This window comes from Colius striatus, chromosome 1, assembly GCF_028858725.1.
Source record: "Colius striatus isolate bColStr4 chromosome 1, bColStr4.1.hap1, whole genome shotgun sequence".
Taxonomy (NCBI): domain Eukaryota; kingdom Metazoa; phylum Chordata; class Aves; order Coliiformes; family Coliidae; genus Colius; species Colius striatus.
Window position 1 is genome coordinate 161,957,411 of NC_084759.1, and position 16,338 is coordinate 161,973,748.

Sequence of the window (16,338 nt, forward strand, 5' to 3'; positions counted from 1 at the left end):
ACAGGAAAAAAAATGAGTGGTTGATAGAGAATTACTGTATTACTCTTGAGAGAATTTACAAGAAGTGGATTAGAAGTCACGTATATTAAAAAAAAAAGTTACCACCTCAACGTATATGAACATTTTTCATAATAACCCGACTTATGGAGACTTCTAAGAGACATAGGTATATTTTGTTTTCTGTTCTCTTTCACAAAATCACAGAGTGGTAGAGGTTGAGAGGGATCTGTAGAGGTCATCCAGTCTAACCCCAATGCTCAAACAGGTCCACCTAGATCAGGTCACCCAGGAACATGTCCAGGCACGTTTTGAAAACTTCCAGAGAAGGAGATTTTACACCCTCCCTGGACAGCCTGTGCCAAGGCTCTCTCACTCACACAGGAAACAAATTTCTCCTCATGTCAAGTGGAACTTACTATGTTCCAGCTTGTGTCTGTTACCCCTTGTCTTGTCATTTGGCACTACAGAAAAAAGACTTACTGTATCTTCTTTACACCTGCCCTTTACACCTGCATTGATAAAGTCTCATCTCAATTTTCTTCAGGCTAAACGGCCCCAGATCTCACAGCCTTTCCTATTAAGAGAGATGTTCCAGTCCCCTGATTGTCTTGATAGCTGTCTGCTGGACTCTCTCCAAAAGTTCCCTGTCTCTTTTGAGCTGGGAATCCCAGAACTGGGCACATTACTCCAGATGAGGCCTTACCAGGGCAGAATAGAGGGGGAGGAGAACCTCCTTTGATCTGCAATACAGTTTTTCTCTTGACATTTTGATAAGGTGAAACCTGTGTTTATCTGGTTATTCTGTGGATCATTAGATGCACAAAGCTCTTTTCAAACTAGTGTGGCTATGTCCTCTGTGGACTAAGAATCACATCTTAGGAAATAAACATGTTGGCTATCAATACTTGCTTATATTCAGGATTGAGTTTAAAATACATCAGTAATGCTTACCTTTGATTTAAAGCTTAAAATGTTTATCACATGCATTTGCTCTGGTTTACAGGAGTTGGTGAAAAACACTTCTTCATCACTTTCCAACAATGAATATTTTCTTCGCTTAGCTGAAATGGAGCAAACTGTAGCAGAACAGGATAATTCTCTTGCTTCCCTTGTTCGAAAATTAAAGAAAACAGCATCCGATTTGGAGAAACAAAAACAAATTACTGTAATGAAAATCAAAGAGTTTGAAATTAGCAGAGCCCAGTAAGTTTTTAAACTGTTAATATAGTCACAACAGGATTGGATCAACTAGTGATGGATCAAGACTGGATCCTGTAGTGATGCTACAGGACCAGTCTGTCAAATTAAACATGTTTTTGCTAAATTTAAGACTTGGATGAAAAAACTGCTTTAAAGAGTTACTATAGTTGGTAATTGTAAATTATTTTTAATGTGTAACACTTCATCGGGACTAATATTAAAAAATTGTAGCTTGGAAAGATGTTGTTTGGTTTTTGGTGTGGGAGCTGCCTCTAAGTTACAGTGAGACATGCTAAGTTTGTAGAGTTGTTTTTCTCCTGATACATCTATTTGGGTTTGCTGCCTAAGAAGTTAAAGCTCATGAAAATTTAACCCCTGTCTGTACCTCTGAAGGCCAGAAATTAGAATGAATAATGCTCTAATCTCACTTTGCTGAGCCGTCTTGAGTAATTTTCTTATTAAATGGAGGCCTTCTTTGTTGAGTAAGTATTTTTTGCTATTTCCAAATCTGAAATTTAATAGTAAATTTAATATCATGGCCTTTGCTATTTATTTGGACTTTGCTGACTTAATTATTGCAGTGTACCGTATTAACACTTTTTTTTTTTTGTAGGCTTCAAGAAAAACACGTAATTGAAGTGGCACAACTAAAAGATGAAGCAAATAAATTAAGAAATGAGTTATCTCAGATGGAGAGGGAGTTGGTAAATGTAAAAGCTGAACTACAGGTCCAAAAAGAAGCAAATAATAGAGCACCCTCAGCAACACTGAAAAACTTAGTGGAACAGCTGAAGAACCAGTTAGATGTAAAGGAGAAGCAGCAGAAAGTTAGTCAACAGTAATTAATCCCCGTGTCATATAAATATTTAATGCTTAAGAATTCTATGTATAGTACAGCAGGAGGTAGAATATAATTGCATTTTATAACCTAGTAAAATATAATTGCCTTTTCTTGTTTTGTATTGTTCATTTTAGCAGCTTTTTCACTTAAAAGAACTTTATTTTCAGGCTTTGAGTAGAGCACTTCTGGAACTTCGAGAAGAAATGACTGCTAATGCTGAACAGCAGATTATTTCTGCTGCATCACAAAAAGAGGCATATATGAATGTCCAGGAAATTGTTGACAAACAAACAAAGGAGCTAACAGTGAGTTCTGGGTAATACCATTGTATTGCATTGCTGTATTTTTGGTAAACCTGATTTTGGAGGTTTGCGGTTTTGTTTGTTTTCTTCTAGACACGGATAGAGGAATTAAACAATCAGATTACAAAACTTACAGATAACCTTAAAATAAGTAAAGCCAAGGAAAGTTCTTTATCTGATGAAAAGGATGAGTTGAACCAAGAACTTCAGAAGAAACAAAAAGCATTTGCTAAGATGTTGAGCGAAAAAAATGAAATGGAAAAAGAAAATGAAGAACTGAGGAAACGGATAAAGAGGCTCAGCAGTAGCATTCAGGTAGAAGTGGGTTTTTGTTGGTTTTGTTTTGTTTTTTTTTTTTTGAATTGTCTTGGTCAATTTTCTGCATAGATGTTCTGGTTTTAGGGGGGGCAAAATTAAGTACTTTTGGCAGGCATTGAGACTTGATATAAAAACCTATTTTTGCTCATCAACCACGTTATATGTGTGCCACTATATTTTTCTTTTGGAAATGTGCCTGAAATAAAAGGAAGAGAATGAATACTTACTCCTTGAAATATCTTTGAAAGAGTGAGAGGAGTGGAGTTGCCACTTTGAAAGCTTCTTTAAAAAATGGAACTTCCTTCTGTCTGTCTTTTTTTACTTTCAGAAGAAAAGTGAAGGATTTGCAGTGGAATTGTCTATTTTTTTTTTTTTTTAATGGATCTATTTGCTGCTGATTATTCCATTTAGAACACAAAGTTATATTCCAATATTTCCATAATTTAAAGAATTTTAAATTTAAAGAATTTTAAAAGATCCTTTAGGTTGTAAACTAATTCTACCAATTGGAATTTATGTCTTTATTTTTTAAGTGGAGAAAAATACTTAAGTAGTGGTCATTAAACTTTAAATTTGTAAGAGTTTGTATTTTTTCAGAGCAAGGCTGAAGAACAAAACTTAATAGATGCACTTAAAAAAAAAAATGCCAAATTGGAAAGTGAACTTGAAAAGAAGTGTGAAGAAACAGAAAAAAAGGGTGTCAGAGAAGACAAGGTATGTGATATTTAGATCATGGCTTTGAAAGACATCACCAGCCTAGGCCTAGGCAGTTCAGATCTCCCTATTGCCTCGAAAAACAACCAACCAAACTTGAGCAGGAGAAAAGCAGTTTCATGGTTGTAACTTCTTCACGTTTCCCATGCTCTTTGTTGCTGCTCTTGTTGCTTAGTACTGGCATGTTAACGTTTTCCTGCCCTTTTTGTAGACTTAAAGATTCATTAAAAATCTTAGAAGACTAAGATTCTATAGGTAGCAGTGAAACTGATTATGTAAGTGCTCTCAAATGTGCATTTGCAAAATCAGTGAAATGATAAAAATATAAACACTTAGGAACAAAAGCATGAATCCTAATACAAGGGGTTCTAAGCGATTTGAGATGTGTTCATCTTAACAGTTCATTTGTTTCATTTTTTGCTTCTTATTTTACTACTTAAGGAACCAATAAGTAGCTTGTCATAGTAATCAGAAAGTATACTAGAATATTATATATAGCATGCTTATATAACACCTTCAGACTATTTCTGATATTAAATATTATTAAATGTTATTCTGGGGCTGTGCTTATGCTTCCGATTAATTTCAGACTTTTTAAATATTTGTTACACAGTGTCTAGAGATAATTTTCTCAAACTTGGCATGTTTTCTTTTTTTTCCAAGTTTTTTCTTACTGTTGGTTCCTTAGTACCACTAACTGTTTAGAATGAGAAAGAAAGGACAGGCTAAATGGAGAAGGAAAAGTCCAATTAAAAATAACATAAGAATATTGCTTCTGGTTCTTCAGTAGCCATTTGTGATCACATAGGTATAGGTTTTAACTGGTGTGTGATTTGGACTGAATTGTAACCTTAGGTAGAGATTCTATTTCTCATAGGAAAAATAAACTAAAAGAACCAGTTGTGTATCTGTGCTGCAGGGTCATATAAACTCCTGGTGAACTGCAGAAGACAGATCTGTAAATTGGAATAGAAAAACAGCTGTTTTTCTTTAGTCTGATTTCTTGACTAACATGTAATGCAAAGTAAATGTATTCATTGCACTAGCACCTCTAATTTAAAAAAAATGTGTCACTCCTTAGTTATAAAAATGCGTATTAAAAGCTAAGGAAGAATTGGGCAAAATAGCATTAAGTTGCACCAGCTTTATAGACCAGTCATTACAGCATACTTAAGGTGTCCAGATCAGCCTGCTCTTTACATAAATAATGTAAATAATATATGCCTGCTGCAGCTTAATATTTTTTAAATTGATAAATGAAGACTATATTGTTCTTGGCTTTCTAATGGGTTTACTTATTTTGCTTAAAAAAAAAAAACAAAACACCTTTATGTGCTTCACAGACCACAAAGGAGGAAGTAATTAGATGGGAAGAAGGTAAAAAATGGCAAACCAGACTGGAAGGAGTACGGAACAAACTAAGGGAAAAGGAAAAAGAAGCAGATGCTTTAGCCAAGCAGTTGAATACATTGAAGGAAGTTTACAGCAAGTGAGTTGCTTTTAATAGATTCAGCTACAAAATGACATAATAGAAATCCAAATACTTTTGCCACCTAATATTTACAACAGTTTGTTTTAAGACTGATGTCTCAAATTTACCATTGCTGTTGAGATTTAAAGTTAATTTTCAAGCAGCAGGCTACTCCTTTCCCTTGTAGAAGCAAACAAACTTTATTAGAAAGAAACTATCTCTGAATAAAGCCGGTTTAAGTCCTTTATTTTGCTTCTTGTATATAGCATTCTGTTATCCCATGAAACAAACAACAGCTTTATGAAGCCAGGCTGTGTTATTTAATCAGATTGCCAGAACTGGAGACCAAGAAACTGTTATATGTAGTGCTACTGCAGAACTGATGGAAGCTTTTTAAAAAATAACAGCACAAACCTTCTGCAAATGTTGTGTTTACTTTAGTAAATGTATGGCAGCATTTTACTGATAAAAGATGCAGAAGAAACTCTGAGCGTTGATTATAGCTCTAGTTGATTTGTGGTTTGAAAATGCTTCAAAATGGTATTTATTCATATCAAGTCTTGCATTAATTTCACATAAAACACAGGGAAGATCAGCACATGACTTAGAATATGCATGATACTCACTTCATGGTCATTGATTTTTCCAGATTTGATTTTTGGTTTGGGATTTTTTTTTTTTTTTTAGTAGAGCTGTCATGTCTATAAAGTTACGTTATTAAACAGAAGATGAAGTGTTGTTCAAGGAGCAAATAAATTGCAAACGTGAATTCTTTAGGAGAAAATATTTTCTGTCTTAAAGAAAGCAAATTGGCAAATGAAGTTTGAAATGTAAATATACTGGATATTGCAGAACTGAAAAGGAGAAGATTGCTCTACAGAAGAAACTGAAAACTACTGGTGTTACTGTTGACCGTGTTGTTGGAGTAAGAGCTTCAGAGACTGAAAAAGAGTTGGAAGAACTAAGAAAACGTAATCTAGATTTAGAAAATGAAGTTGCTCACATAAGGTGAGAGGCATTTTAAAAGAAGCTATCCAAACTAAAACAATCTAGGTGAGCAAACAAAACCTATGGAAAGAGATAGATAGTCTCTATTAGACCAACTGATTCAATAAGGGAAAATCAGATGGGAATTTCAAAAATCCTTCAAGTCTGTGACAAGCAAACTTAAAGCCACTTGGCAGTGGTTGTGCATGTTAAGAGAATATGCTGCATTGGTTCATTATTCTATAAAGCTACATAATATGAAATACATCTGACCCTGTTCTGTAAAATTATAGTTACAATTTAGAGTTGGTGAAAGTTTCTGAGCATGCAAGTATATTCTTCATCAGTGTATGCACTATCACAGTGGATGGTGTACCTAAATAACAGAAGCTGTATACATTACACATCTCAGACGAAAAGATTTGTTTTCCCAAAGTAGGTACTTTCCATTCATGACAATTAGTTGGAATCATGTGCATGGCTAACATTGAAACTAGAATACTAGAAAATCCAGTAATACTAGGAAATCCAGTCTAGTGATCTGGACATTCATGAGGTTTTTTTTGCCTCAAGGGCTGTTTTTCTGCATTAATAGCCATTTGTTTGTTTTGGCTTGATTCATTTTTTGATGCAGAACACAGCAAGCAATCCCACGAGACTCTGTTGTAGAAGAATTACATTTCAAAAATAAATACCTCCAGGAAAAGCTTTTTGCATTGCAGAGACAACATTCAAGAGACACATATTCTAGACCCTCGGTAAGTTAACATATTGCCTAGAGGAACTGCACCTACTTAACCATACTATTTCTAATCCGTTTGGTATTCTGTGTCATATAGCTAATTGTATTTCAAATTATAGTATCCAAGAACAGGATACAAAATACTCAGCTTTTAGCATTGCTAAAAAATATAACAAAACAAACCCTCAAAACCTCAAAAGTAATCATTTCTGTGTTCTACATGTAGAAGCTGAAATATTCAGCATTCTGGCATATGTGGAGAAATAAGGGATATGTATTCTCAAATATGTGAGTCTGCAACCTAGAGGCTACGGTTTATATTCAATATCAATTGAAAATTTGGGATACACAGTTTGGGGAAATCCTGAGCTGCATTTCAGTTACATTAGGTATTTTTATTGTGTTTTGATTTTTTACAAGGTTCATTATATTGCAGATATTGCATTATTAGATTCTCATAGTCTTTCAAGAAATAGATTTAACAGTACATGCTAGGTTTCTTTATTTCCTGTTTTGTTTTACTGTCTTCTGCTTTTCTTTCATGCTTCATTCTGTCTTCAACTTGAATCAGAGTACATGTGACCAAACTGAACTGACCAAGTCTGTTCATATCAGTGTCAGTAAACAAAAATATTTTAATTACCTTCAAAATAAATCTATTTCAAATAGGAATGAAATCAAACATGAGACTAATCATAGCATTACTGATGGCAATGAAGTAGGTGAGGAAGCAGACCTGCAAACATGTGTAATGTATGGGGAAGGCCATGAGGCTACTGCAGATGCAAGCAGGGAAGTGTCTCCTGAACAGCATCCTGAAGATAGTGGAAAATGCAAGGACACAGATACTGCTAAGGAAGGACTGAAAACCAAAAATATATCTGAAGCCAATGAAGAGAACTGCAGTGGAAAAGAAGAAAATATAACTCAGCCTGAAAATGGAAAACTTGATGAGCTGTTTGAAGAAGAGGAGAGGAATCAAGATATACTCAAACAATCAGATGTTGATGAAGAAGAAAGTGTAGAGGAGCCTGGCGGTGCTGAAAGAATGAGCCGCAATCAGTCTGATTCAGGGGAACCTTCTAATCAAGCTAGTGATGATGGAGCAGAAAAAATAAATGTGGCTAATGAAATGAATCCACACACTGCAGAGGATAAACATGAAACTAACCAAAGTGGTACAGAGGGTGTTGAAGGAACCCCTGAATGTTGTGAAATGCCCGAGGTTTGATACTGTAGCAGTCCTCTAGTGTTTCTTTTGATAAATGTTGTAGAAATAGAATAATTTGATCTTTGTAATGCAGTAGTTTCCTATGCATGGTCTGCAGGGATATTGAAGTCGTCACCAACTGGTCCATAAAGCAAAGCTTATGCTTTCATGATAGACATGAATATGTCAGCTCACAAGTAAGCTACTGTCAGTAATAAAATTTTGAAGCAGAAAGTTCACAAATAATTCCAATTATACATGCAACTAGTTGATGACCTTCATTCTTTAAGATACCTATGATGTGTTATTATTTACATTAAGGACAAAAACCCCAAACTTTATTGAAACAAATACTTTGTCAATATTAGTGAGGAATTAATGGATCCTATGGTTAATTCCATGAGTAAAAACTGATGATTATTGTATCATCAAAAGGTTATACTCTTTACTAGTCAGGCATGATAATTTACTGTATACTTTGATATGAATTGGCAATATAAGGTGTGGAAAACACTCCTTATGCAATAGAAATCACTAGCCTCCATGAATAAAGACTTAAGATTGAAGAAACTGACAGACAACAAGTAGAGTTCTATACTACTCTTCCTGACTTGCTCTGTGATCTCTTTAAGTGAAACAGCTTATGTCATATTTACCAAATATAATATATGTATCTGAATATGTCCTTAAAATTAGATGGTGTCCCCAGGTGCAGTGTCACAGATTGCTACACTCACGAGGTTTTTTTGACTGAGATTTATTTCTATCCGATAGTTTGAGTGTTAATTTTGGTTTGATAAAATTTTTACTGGTAGTTTACTTTGTAAACTTCCCGTTAAGGTTAAGCAAGTGGAAGAGAACGTGTTAAAAGTTAGAGCAGGTTAGATCAAAACTGGTGATAAAACTGTCATCTGTTTTAATTCTGTGAAAAACACAAATTCTGTTGTTGTTTATCAGCTACGACTGCTATAATGATTAGTGCATTTCTGCTTGGTAATAATTTTTCCCTTCCATTTCTTCAAGACATCAGGAATAGAATCAGATGATCAATATCAAAGAGAACAAGCGCTTTTAAAGGAAAATCTAAAATTGTCATCTGAAAATGTTGAACTAAGATTCCAGCTAGAGCAAGCCAATAAAGATTTGCCAAGACTAAAGGTAACATCTTTTTAGGTGTAGTTGTATTTGTGTTTACCCTGACACATGTTAGGGGATTGCTTTCTATTTACATTTTTCAAAGTAAACCAACTGCAATTTAGTTACTGCTCACCTCAATTTGAAATCTAAGTATACTGCTTATTACTTTGGTGTTTTAGGACCAAGTAGGTGACTTAAGAGAAATGTGTGAACTTCTCAAGAAAGAGAAAGCAGATGTTGAACAGAAGCTGGGCAGCATTAGAGGGGTGAGTACTGCAACAGCATTTTTCATAATTATATGAAACCAAAATATTTTATTAAAGCTAAATTATTTGGAATCAACCAAAAGTAAAATGAAATTGCCTCTTATGTGTTTATTTGATTACCAAAGTGGTGTAAAATATTAATGAAATTCAGTTAATAGGACTATTAGAAGGACTAGAGCTGCACTAGTAAATATTTACACTATCGTGGCCTTATTTGTCATTTCGATTAAAGTTACCTTCAGAAATGTATTTATACAAAACATAAGAATTACAGCCCTAATAATGAACATTTTATTAATGTATTTATGTAAATTCATAATAAAGTTACATAATACAGTTATTATAGTTTGATTTAAAAGAACTTTGATTTAATGCAGAGTTAAAGTGGTTAGTAAAGTTTTTTGTTTGTTGTACTATACAAGGTGACAGTTAAATCTTACCCTTGCTACTGTCAGCTTCTTTGATAGAGCAATATTTCAGAAGTCACAGTAAGAAAAGGCTTCAGCAGTGTCCTTGCCACTAACTTACCAACTATTTCTGTGACCTTTTAAAGGAAGCTGACTTAATAAAAGCTGTTAAGTGCCTTTGGAATTATTTCAGTATACAAGGAGGATTAGTTCTACTTCTGGATATCTGGAAAAGGTTTTATATTTCCCAGTCTTCTACTTGTGCCTTGCATGGACTGCTTGTTTATCTGCTTGTCTCTTATGCAGTGGTAGTTTTTCAATAAGGAAACACAGTTTATAAAACTGTTTCATGCAAAAGTTTTGAGGAGGCACCGGATTCTGAATCTTCCTTTTCAGGCACCAAGGTCCAACAGAGGTTTTTCTTTAACTCTGCTATGTAGCAACACAAACCTCCTAATCCCTCCAGTTATTTTAGAGAAAAAAGATCAAGTACTTTTTACTTCCAAAACTTGGTTGCTATATAGGTTTATGTAGAGGTCCAGGGAATAAAATATTCCCATTTTTCCACTCTACTGTGTTCCTTACCTCTGTAGAAGGAAAACAAGATAATTCATGGGCCTAGAACTACCAACAGCAGCAACTCTAAATTATTATTGCTGAGGAAAACAGTTATTACAAAGGTTATGAGAAAATAAATGCATTTGAGGACCCTTCAACAGCTTTTCCATCTCAAAAATGAATGTAGCGAAAGAAGAAAAATAGAGACATTACAAGCTTTATTTTCCATACTTATTTATTTATCATTCTGCAAGGAGAATACAAGCCTTGGGAAAGGGAGAACATGTACTCATGCTATGAGATGTAGTTCTTCTGTCACTTTAATCCAGCAGAAGTGTGATGCTGAACAAGGGCCCTCTTTCCCTCCATCAAGCTCCCAGTCATTCATTTTGGGCTTTTTCCCCCCTTAGACACTAATAGCATTCAAGTAATTGCATGGTCTGTTGGATCAGGGTATGGCTCTACAAGAAAAGCTAAAAAAAAAAAAAATTGTTACTTTGATTTATTGCCCTAAGGTCTCAGTGTAGTTCATAAAGTACAACAAATTTGCAGACCAACTGCAGCTTTCTTGGGTAACACAGAAAGTGAAGGAGCTGATATGTTGCCTTTGGGAGGGAATAGAACTAGAGCTTTTGAAGTAAGGCTAAGTATGCAAGAAACTTCAGGGTTCAAGTCACACCAAAATATAACATAAGTACAAATTGCAATGGGAAAATAAGCAATAAAGTCATATTTGGAGTATCTCAGAATATTAAGATGAACTATTTACTTCCTTTTACCTTATTTCCTCTCCATAGGCTGGTAGAAGTGGAAAGACAGTTCCAGAATTGGAAAAAACAATTGGTTTGATGAAGAAGGTTGTAGAGAGAGTCCAAAGAGAAAATGAAGATCTGAAAAAAGCTCCAGCTGTGGTTACTAATGAGAAATTACTTGGTCTTGAACAGGAAAATGAGAGGCTAAAGGTACTGATTTCTCTCCAGTAACGATATTTAGATAGCAGTTTATATGCAGGTTAGTAGGAAAATGGAGCAGCAAACCTGTTTTTTACAGTGACTGGTACAAAAGTGTTTTAAAATACCAAATGTTAAATGTGTAGAACAGAAAAGCAAACCTTCATTTTAGCATAACATACTGCATGATTTATGTAAAGGCACTCTGTACTTTAAGGAAGTATTTAAATATATGATGAAACGTTATGTTCCTTGTGCTAGGTAGCTGTAACTATGCCACGCTTTAAAAACAGAAATCTCGAATTTTCTACTAAGCAACGTATATGTGTTTTAACAAACTGTTTGATATTTAGTCTGAAATAGAAAAATTGAAGCTTCGTCTGGCAGGGCAGCTGAGTATGCACTATGAGTCTAAAACCAAAGGAATGGAAAAAGTCATGACTGAAAACGAGAGGCTACGTAAAGAACTGAAAAAGGTGAGATCATTGTAAGGTATCCCTCTATTTTCATTAGTTACTGGCTGGGGTAAGGATCTTGTCTTTTTTTACTGTTTTGGGTTTTTTTTTATGGTTGACATAGAATGGACACTTTTCTGAGCACTGATATTTTTAATTTTATGTGGAGAGGAGACATCCAAGGGGTGGACCAAGACAGAATTTGGAAGTTGTAGACTAGTGATCTCAGATACACTGTTTTCCTCTAAATCAGCACTGACCCGATCTCACCATCATTTTGGATAATCCTGTGCGTCATGTCAGGTTCAGTATTCCATAAAGCTTTGTTGTTATTGAACAATAGGAAGCTGACAGTGGAGAGAAGCTACGAATAGTGAAGAACAACTTGGAGATATTAAATGAGAAGCTAACTGTACAACTGGAGGAGACTATCAAGAGGCTACATTTGGCTGAGAGCCAGTTAGATGGAGCTGACAGCAAAAGCTGGAAGTCAGTTGTTGTAAAAAGGTAGGAGTTGAGAATGAAGTAAGGCAGATAAACACAAGTGTTAATTCCACTTTAAAAATCAGCAAACAAATTAGTTTCATGTTCATAATTTTTCTCCCCTCTTTTGAACATCATTTGATATTATGTGTATTGTATTTTCTGATCCTACATTAGTGCGTAGGATCGGTAACAGGTCTCTGATACGAATCCAGAAGACACCCAGTGTACTGGCCTCGTTAGCTGCTTTTATACAGTACCCAATTATTTATCTCCTTCAGATCAGCTGTAGACTTCTGGGCAGTTCTGGTAAATAAAGCATTTTGTGTTCCTTGCTGTTTAAATGTATTCAATTTATACTTTATGGAGTAATGTCAGCATTTTTGCTGAACACAGAAATTATTTCAGTACCTTACCAAACAGAGGACAATCTAAAGGAAAAACTACAAGCCAGCAGTCTGCATTTTACAGCTTCACTGCATTTGAATCTACATTTAAGCCTGTAAATGTGCAGAGGTTGTGTTAGAGTGGGATTCCTGTACTCTTTGGGACATGTAGGCATAGCTAAAGATCCTTCATTTATATGTTCTAAAGAGCCTGAAAGCTATTTGCAGTCAGCCAGTTATCTGTAGAAGAAAGGAGAAAATGTTGGGAGACTGGTGCTGTATTATCTTTTCCAATATATATACTGAAGTGTGGGAATCAGCATTTCTAGAGTTTTAGACAAAACTCAGTTCAAAATCAGCATAAAAAATCATTTCTCGTTTGGTAATAATAATAAATATCTTCAACTCTTTACCAGTAAGTTACCTGCAACTGAGACCTGTCATTTGTTTTAAAATTCAGGTATCATTTGCATCACTCAGTCTTTATTTGTACTTCTGCAATTAGTTCAGATGATTATCACAGAAAAGTTACTTACACAGGCCGGAGATCCTAACTCTACAGCCTGAAAAACTTTTAACTGCATTCATTCCTTTCCTAAAAGCAAGGTGTTTAGTTCTGTGTTTTGTGGTTTGCTTACAGAAAAGATTTTTGCAAACAGTCACACCAAAACCAAGGTGCCAGTCCAAGGTTTATGTGTAATACCATAAAAAGATTCCAGTCCCCCATAAAGTGTAGATATGAAATAAGATCCACAGAAGTGTAACATTTGGAAAGGCCTTTATTCTAAGGTTAAAAATGTATTTTTCATTATGCTTCTTTCAGCTTGCTTATAAATAAGACCAGTGATTACTTCAAGGCCACTGCCCCAAACATATTTTAGGGTGTATTTTATGGTATTTAATCTCTGTTTCTGCAAAAGTATTAGCTTTTGCTGTTATCTCTTTCTAAATAAAAATACTACCAGGATGCATGAAACTAAGATGAAGGAAATGGAAATGGATATTGCTAAAAAAACCCAAAGCATTATTGACCTTAAACGGCTGCTTCAAGAAGCAACAGAACGTGAACACAGTGCTGATAAAATCATACAAGATCTAAAAGAACAAGTGAGTAAAATTTAGCCAGGTGACTCTGAGAACAGATTGTTTACTATTAGTTAAGATCTTTCTAATGTCTATATTGGCAGAGTACTTATTTTTTTTTTTCCTCTAATCCTCTAATTTTAGCTAATTAATGTTTACTACATACTATCAGTACATATTCTTGACTTGCAGTCTTAGGAGAAAACTGTTATTTTTTCTACTGTCTTCTTCTGTAAGGTTTTTTTCCTTATTGTTTCACTGATCACATGAAAGCCTGTAGGTATGGATGCTTCCAATAGTCTTAAAAATCTTTCTAGCTTGTTCTGCAGAATTAGTTTGCTGTGTGGACTTCCTTCTTCTTTCCATGTCTTTTCTGGGGGGGATTGATTTTGCCATCCTAAAGAGGATCTTGATGCCAGTTTCCGTTATGGCCCCTTACATTTACTATGGCCCCTTACTTTACTAAGTCTTAAAAATATCATTTCACATGTGTAAGAGTTGATGAATTTTAAACTCGAGTACCTTTGAAAAAAAAGGTGTCCAATTTTGTTCTTTAAGTACTCTAGAGATGTAGCCCTAGGACCATCCACCTAGCTTAGCTTCCATCTTCTCAGTTGTTACCTGCATGGTTTTCTTCTCCAGATATCTTGTACTGACCATTCTCAGTGTAAGGTATTGTACACATAACTGTCAATATAGGAAGCCATATATTGGAAGTGTGTTCAATAAACAGAACTTGGAATTAAGTCTTGCAAAACAATTATTTTGATAACTTTTGCTTGATTTCCCTTTTCTGAAGTCATTATTATTAAAAGATAGTTCTAAAGGCTAACTCCCTCTCTGGTCAGGGACCTATTTTAACTTAAAACAGCAGGTCACTTCCAAAGAAGATACACTCATTTGGATTTTCATTGCGAAATCACAGGCTTTTCTTCTTGCATTTAAAAAGAAGTTTAGGACACCTAGGTATGCAAATAAGCCCATCAGCAGTATTTTTAAAGCACTTAAATGGTGTAGACGTATCACTTCCTTAAGCATAGGTGTAAATTGTGCTAATATACCTATGTGTCTAACTTTGGAATTCTGACTTTTGAATACTTTTCACCCTTCGTGATACATGTAACAATGATCTATACTAACTTTAAAAAGGCTGTAGATTATTAGCTTTGTGGAAACTTTCAGTAGATGAATACTTGGGGTAACTTAGTACTGGGTTTCATCCATAGTATTATTTTCATTCAAGAGGGTGGGGCGTTACTTTTTTTCTGCAGTGACTGGACAAGGGGTAATGGACAAAAGCTGGAACACAAAAAGTTCTACTTAAGCAAAAAACTTCTTTACTGTTCAGGTGAAGGAGCCCTGGTACAAGCTGCCCAGGGAAGGTGTGGAATCTCCTTCTCTGAAGGTTTTTGAAACCTGCCTGGGTCTGTTCCTGACTGAGGTGAACCTGCTTTAGCGGGGGGGGTTGGACTAGATGATCTTTAGAGGTCCCTTCCAACCCCTACCATGCTGTGATCAAGGAGAACTCCTTCTGAACTGCACTAGCCATGGCTACTGTTTTCAAGAGTAAAACTCTATTAATTTTTTCTTTTAAGATTGAGATTCTCAAACCTGTTCCTGAAGGTGCAAGGACAGAGCAAAGCCTCACCAGGGACCTTCAGCTTTTAAGGTAATGTACTTTTGAATAACTGAAGACACTGGAAAATATATGAAATAGGAATGGCCAGGAAATGTCCATTGCAACTTATAGTTACATATTTTATATTCTAAAATTTAAATCACTTTAAAAAATATTCTATTTTATATTCCAGATTAACTAATAATCGATTAGAGAAAGAAAAAGCAGAACTAGCTCAACAGGTAGAAGATTATAAACATCACATACACACGTATCGAAGTGAAGGTCCTGCAGCTGGTAATCATTTTAAGTACCTAAAATATCTTCCCACATTTTGGGCCTAAAACTATTTTTACTTAATACATGCATTAAAAATGATAACAAGTCTTCAGAACTCTTTGAATTCTATTAACACTAGGATACTGTAAACTGGAGCAGACTAAGGTCTTAGATTTTTGAGTACTTATAGAAGTAACAATCTCCATAATTAGTTATCTTGAAAAATGTAAACTTTACAACATTTCCAAGACGTGTTGTTTGTGCCACTGTTTGCTTTTCAAACTGGGACAGACTCTTTGCAAGATGTCATTCATTGAAACTCACTTGCCTTCCCAACTGCCCAAGAATGAGTGTCCTTTTCCAGATACCAGTTCTGTGAATGGTTTAAGAAGTAGCAGACATGAGTCCCATGGAAAAAGCAGAGCGCTATAGAGCAGTTCATTGCCATGACAGGAGAAAAAAATTAACCCTCTTGCAATTATGAATACAATTAGCAAGATCCTGACATTATGTTACTTCCAAGCTTTGTGCATTTTAATACAGAGAACGAGCACATGTTTTATTTTTCAGAAGTGTGCTAATAGATTGGCCAGTGGAATATTGTGTTCAGCCACAGGAACTAAACACCACCACCTAATTTACACAAAAACTAAAAAGCCCACATTACTTGCGTTTTTGGTAGTTGTTTATCCCAGTTGGCTTTACACTGTTCAACCGTTTCAGCTTTCAGAAGATGCAGAATTACTGTAACTACACTATTCATGTCATTGCTTTTCATTGCCTTAAATTTCATCACAATTTACCATTATTTTTGCAGGACATAATGAAGTTGTAGAGAATGATAAAATCGACATGTTAATGACAGAAGTAGCTGACCTGCAGAAACAGCTGAAAGCCTCGGAGTTGGAAAAACAGCAATTAAAGGCAAGTT

The 16,338-nt window shown here is 35.0% G+C and overlaps 1 protein-coding gene across 5 annotated transcripts in view; it reads left to right on the plus strand.

Annotated features, from left to right (window-relative positions):
• The window catches only part of CEP290 (centrosomal protein 290), a 52,905-nt gene that overhangs the window by 35,532 nt on the left and 1,035 nt on the right, over window positions 1-16,338 (plus strand). Inside the window, exons 37-53 of one of the 5 annotated variants that reach the window (XM_062015992.1) lie at window positions 1,004-1,203; window positions 1,814-2,027; window positions 2,209-2,346; window positions 2,437-2,658; window positions 3,259-3,375; window positions 4,719-4,864; window positions 5,699-5,854; window positions 6,468-6,591; window positions 8,809-8,943; window positions 9,102-9,188; window positions 10,951-11,115; window positions 11,457-11,579; window positions 11,902-12,065; window positions 13,393-13,534; window positions 15,106-15,179; window positions 15,322-15,425; window positions 16,225-16,331. In XM_062015992.1, coding sequence (XP_061871976.1) covers window positions 1,004-1,203; window positions 1,814-2,027; window positions 2,209-2,346; window positions 2,437-2,658; window positions 3,259-3,375; window positions 4,719-4,864; window positions 5,699-5,854; window positions 6,468-6,591; window positions 8,809-8,943; window positions 9,102-9,188; window positions 10,951-11,115; window positions 11,457-11,579; window positions 11,902-12,065; window positions 13,393-13,534; window positions 15,106-15,179; window positions 15,322-15,425; window positions 16,225-16,331 — 2,418 coding nt within the window. Of the gene's footprint in view, window positions 1-1,003; window positions 1,204-1,813; window positions 2,028-2,208; window positions 2,347-2,436; window positions 2,659-3,258; window positions 3,376-4,718; window positions 4,865-5,698; window positions 5,855-6,467; window positions 6,592-7,244; window positions 7,327-8,808; window positions 8,944-9,101; window positions 9,189-10,950; window positions 11,116-11,456; window positions 11,580-11,901; window positions 12,066-12,218; window positions 12,351-13,392; window positions 13,535-15,105; window positions 15,180-15,321; window positions 15,426-16,224; window positions 16,333-16,338 lie in introns of those variants that run through there. The other 4 variants (XM_062015982.1, XR_009820526.1, XM_062015989.1 and 1 more) reach the window with 4 other exon arrangements.